We start from the raw sequence: 4,527 nt of genomic DNA, 5'->3' as shown, positions 1-4,527 counted from the left end.
AGCAGGGTGGGTGTTAGCAGCAATCAAGCAAGTGAAAAGAGTGGGGAAAGGATCGTCAACATAATTGTAAAGCCTAAGTATACGAGAAGCGCAATCAAAATTTTTCCCTTTTTTCAAACAAAATTAATTGAAGGAGCAGTCAAGCCCCAACCAAGCCAAACCTAAAACACTATAGCAAGGCAATGTTTAAAAAAAGAATTTGCGAAGCAAAGACAAATCCACATTTGTCCTGTTTCTACCTGTGTAAATGAAACGATCTGGAAAGTACATATGTGGACTGTGTATGATCTCTGATATGAAAAAATGTCTGTGTATAGGGTAGGCCACACCCTTAACACAACATGTTGCTTTGTCTCCTCAACTTGTGCAAATCAGTGGGAAGTTTTTCAAAGAGGCATTTCTTCCTGATCAACAACACATCTACCAGAAATCCACCACAAACACAAAAGTAACTATCACCCTTATAAAAATGTGTAAGCCACCATCACCCTTGTCATGAAAAGATAAAATTCAAAAATGTTGATGCTCCTTGCCGTAGAAAATTTAAAGATGCGACCACGTTATCCCACCTTGTCATAAGTGAAAAGTTTTGATACAGCCTTCACAGTTGATATTATACATAAGGTCAATTTCACATGCTTTGTTACACATGCACATAGCCCATCAAACCTATAGCTATCGCAACAGCAATCAGCATCTCGCTTCTCAAGAAATATCTGACCGCCAGCATACATCATCGTCATCATCTATGATATAAACATGAACGTCTAGGGGAAGGAAGCACTAAGGAACGTATTTTACAGAATATCCAAACAGCGAACCTATGCTGAACACATATTGGAGCATATACACACTCAGGGAAGATATTCTAGGGCATCTAAAACACAAAACTATGGTGATCGGATGTCAGTCACGATCCCACTTGTTCACTCCTGCTTGTCAATGGAACATAACGAACAGATGATGCAGACCACTTTTTTAAAGTGCCATCCTGCTGTTTGTCAATAATCTGCAAATCCTGGAAAAAATCACCCACAGGGATAACCATGCGGCCTCCAGGTTTCAGCTGTTGAAGCAATGCCTCAGGAATCTGAGAGGCAGCAGCACCCACATGGATGGCATCATAAGGAGCTTCATCTGGCCACCCATACCTACCATCTGCAAACCAGTGGAGAGCTCACGTTCATTTTCTGCTTTGAATTTCATGATCAGCACCTGCCTCGTTTCCTCGTTACTGTACACCAGGACTACTCTTAACATATAAAAGTGCTTGTCGGATTGTACTGACCTGCGACATGAAATGAAATCCGCCCAGTTTGTAAAAGATCCTCTGCTTTGCTTGCCTTCACATTCTCTATTGACTTCTCCACAAGTTCGGGTATATGCTCTACACCCACTGCAAGCCCTTGCTCCCCGCCCATAAGTCCAAAACACGCTGTCAAGTACCCGGTTCCTGGTTCGTTTTGGTTTCGTTTGTTAGTTTTTTTTGGTGGGAAGCCAAGTGTTAATGCAAGCAAATATCGAGGCATAGGGGTCGTAAGATAATCGTATGATATCCACAGAAGACTATGTGTGAAGGGACAACAGAAAAGCAAACAGAACTTGCCTGAGCCAACATCCAGAGAACGCATGCCAGGTTGCAGATGGTCCTTCAGCAATTCAAGGCAAAGACCGTGCATGTGAGGAGCAGAAATAGTGGCGTTGTAACCTATTGGCATGGGACTATCCATGTAGGCAACTCCTTCTTGAGGGACAAATAGTCCTCTATCAACCTGCTCCATGACATCCTTAACCTTCTTCGACTTTATCACCCCACCATGCTGCAGCGATTCTACCAAAGATTTATTATCGTTTGACCGGCCTCTCCAAAAGTACTGAGCCATTGAAAGAACCGTGATCGTCAGGAAAGAGCCCTCCTAATCCATACCCAACAGTGTCTAAAATAGTCTCAGAGAATCTAAAAGGCGTCTAGCGTTTGATATTCCCTTAATGAGGCCAGAAAACAAGGACCCAATTTGAAAAAAAGACCCACTTCGAAAAAGGATCCGTATTGAAAAAGAGAGAAGTCATGCGAGGAGGAACCTCCATTCTGCGCAATAAAGCAGGGCGGGGCGAGCAAGGGCGGTCAAAATGCAGGCGCGGAACCGAGGAAGGAAGGCGAAAGCCACAGAGACCAGGAACGGCAATTCTTGAGCAAAGTCCAGCAGCAGGCACGGCTATCTGCATAGCATGGAAGACGTGAGAAAGTTCAAAAGACAAGGCGTGTGCAAGCACTATGTAGTTGAAGTCGGCTTGGCATGCCACGTGCAAGTTGAACTCAGCTTTCTTGAATGTTCCTCACCACTACAAGAAGTCCCCAATTTCACGATACAGCAAAATAGATTTGAGCACCATTCTAAAGGCAATATCTTTAAGCAGACAGTATCGTGGGATGAAGTGAAAATTTGGGTTCTTCTTGATTCTACTCTCTAAACATAGTTGTGTATGCTCTAAACATTCCTCGTTTCACTTCTTGTTGGCCTCCCCTTGTGGAAGGGAAGGTCTTACTAAGTGGTTTCCAACCATGTGTCTGCTCTTTTAATATGCAATCACATCTCGCTAGCGCCACACACTCCCTCTCAAAGTAAGAAGTTGCTAGCCTCAGCTTTCTTCTTTTCCTCAACCCTTTGCAAGTGCTCACATCCAACAGTACCTCTGTCTTGCTCCTCCCTCCCCAATGGCTATCCGATCCCCTTTGGTAAGATCTCCCGCGGACCGGTTTGAAAGGCAAAAATGTTCGGTTTCCCCCCCTAGAAATTCCCAATTTGTGATTGGTGTGTTGAGTGGAACATCAATGGATTGCATAGCAAAAGAGATGGTTCGTGTGGTACTCGTGCGCATCCTTGGAGAGACTTCAATGTTCTGGTGCATGGCGGCTTTTGGTGATCGGTGTATTCTATAGTCCGCCTTTCAATTGGTGGTGTTTGATGGCGGAGGTTCTTGTGTTCTGGTGTGTCTTGTCTAATGGCGGCTTGTTCTCTATAGTGTTTGGTGTATTCCATAGTCCATCTTTTGATCCGTGGCATTTTCCTCCTGAGAGGGTTCAGTGCATGGCGAATCAGGTGTTTGGTGTATCCCATAGTGCACCTTTTTTATTGGTATTCCTTGATGGACAAGTTTCTTGTGTTCTGTGGATAGTGTTAGCCAAGTTTGGCTTCTTCTGATCGGATGGCAGATTATTCCAGTGGGGTGCTTTGGTGTTATAGTCAGGATTTAAGAGGCATAGTGCCTGAACACTTGCTCATCATTTGGTGTAGCGTTGTGTTTGTAACATCGTATTATTTATTTCATAGTTCCTTCCTTTCTTATTTCATACTTCGTACTTCATTGCCTTTGCAACATGGGTTACATTCCCTCGACTTAGTACACAAGGCACATGTAATCGACAAATTTGCATTACACGTGCTAGAGTACGTGGACAAAATGCAAGACATACTACATGGAATAATTGACATAGATCACACACAAAACCTGGCATGCATGTATAACCATAGTTGTGGCACCCATGACCACAAAAACAAACTTGTAGGGCAAGCAAGGATACATCACCAAAACACAATGTCAAGTCTACCCAATGTGAATTCCCTTGTTAGCATGGGAAATCAAGGGGATCTCGTTGAAGAGATGTCATGGAGCATTGTTTTCACTATCGCTTGGGGTTCCCTCGACCATCGACTCTTTGCTTGGACATCACCCAAGCTCAAAATCATGCTTACGAGATGGCTTAATGCCGAAAGCTAGAGTATCTATGAGGCGGGAGCCTAGGGTGTCAGCAGTAGCATCAATATCATTGGTGTGCCTATCATCGGAGGCTAGGCTGTGAACACCAACAGGGCCACTCATCTACGTGACCATGGGTTACCCACTCATGTTAAGATCAAAGTATCTAGGAGTTAGATGCAATGGGTGTTTGATGTGAAGGTTTGTACGGGGCTATAAATGAATCACACCAAACAAAAAATAATATGCTACTGACACCTACGGGGATGATTGAGGAAGCCAAAACCATCGATTACCACAAAGAGTGTGATCATGTGTAGTCCATGCCCACTTCCTTGATACATAGTGACCCATGACACATAGTGCTAGGGCAGTACTTGCTGTCACGCAACATCCTCTCACAAGACACTTTTCCATTGTTACTCCTCACATCATTAGCGCCATACCGGACATACAAATTTGCCACTTTGCAAGTCCTTTGCACTAATACCCTTGGAGATAGTTTGTGGAAGTGGGGCTGGCCAAAATCTCTCATGTAATAGCCCAACATTCCAAGAAATGTATGCAAATTCTTTTGTTTCAAACTCCTACACATTATCATACCCCTGACTAGATGATTCTTAAGATCATTTATGTTGTCAGTTGATGGAACTGACTTGTGTATTCTATATGTCCTCATATTCTAGGCACATAGAAGAATTTTCTTTATGTTTGCTCTTTTGGCAGAACAGGACTTGTTGCTATTTTTGAGGATGATCAGTGCATTGT

General features: G+C 43.5%; 1 protein-coding gene across 1 annotated transcript; it reads right to left on the bottom strand.

Moving 5' to 3' along the window:
• Positions 1 to 540: 540 nt before the first annotated feature.
• LOC147901250 (protein-L-isoaspartate O-methyltransferase-like) lies at positions 541 to 2,409 on the bottom strand. Its single transcript, XM_087375582.1, has 4 exons — positions 2,083 to 2,409; positions 1,607 to 1,874; positions 1,289 to 1,453; positions 541 to 1,158 (listed from the first exon to the last, which is right to left on the bottom strand). Exons 1-4 carry the CDS (start codon positions 2,224 to 2,226, stop codon positions 911 to 913), a joined length of 825 nt encoding a protein of 274 aa, XP_087231708.1. The 5' UTR covers positions 2,227 to 2,409; the 3' UTR covers positions 541 to 910.
• Between the last annotated feature and the right edge of the window lie 2,118 nt (positions 2,410 to 4,527).

Source organism: Dipteris shenzhenensis, chromosome 6 (assembly GCF_047967505.1).
Source record: "Dipteris shenzhenensis isolate YYH24624 ecotype China chromosome 6, Dip_SZ_1.0, whole genome shotgun sequence".
NCBI lineage: Eukaryota > Viridiplantae > Streptophyta > Polypodiopsida > Gleicheniales > Dipteridaceae > Dipteris > Dipteris shenzhenensis.
The sequence above is the reverse complement of the archived record's forward strand: the minus strand, read 5'-3'. Positions and strand labels throughout refer to the sequence as shown.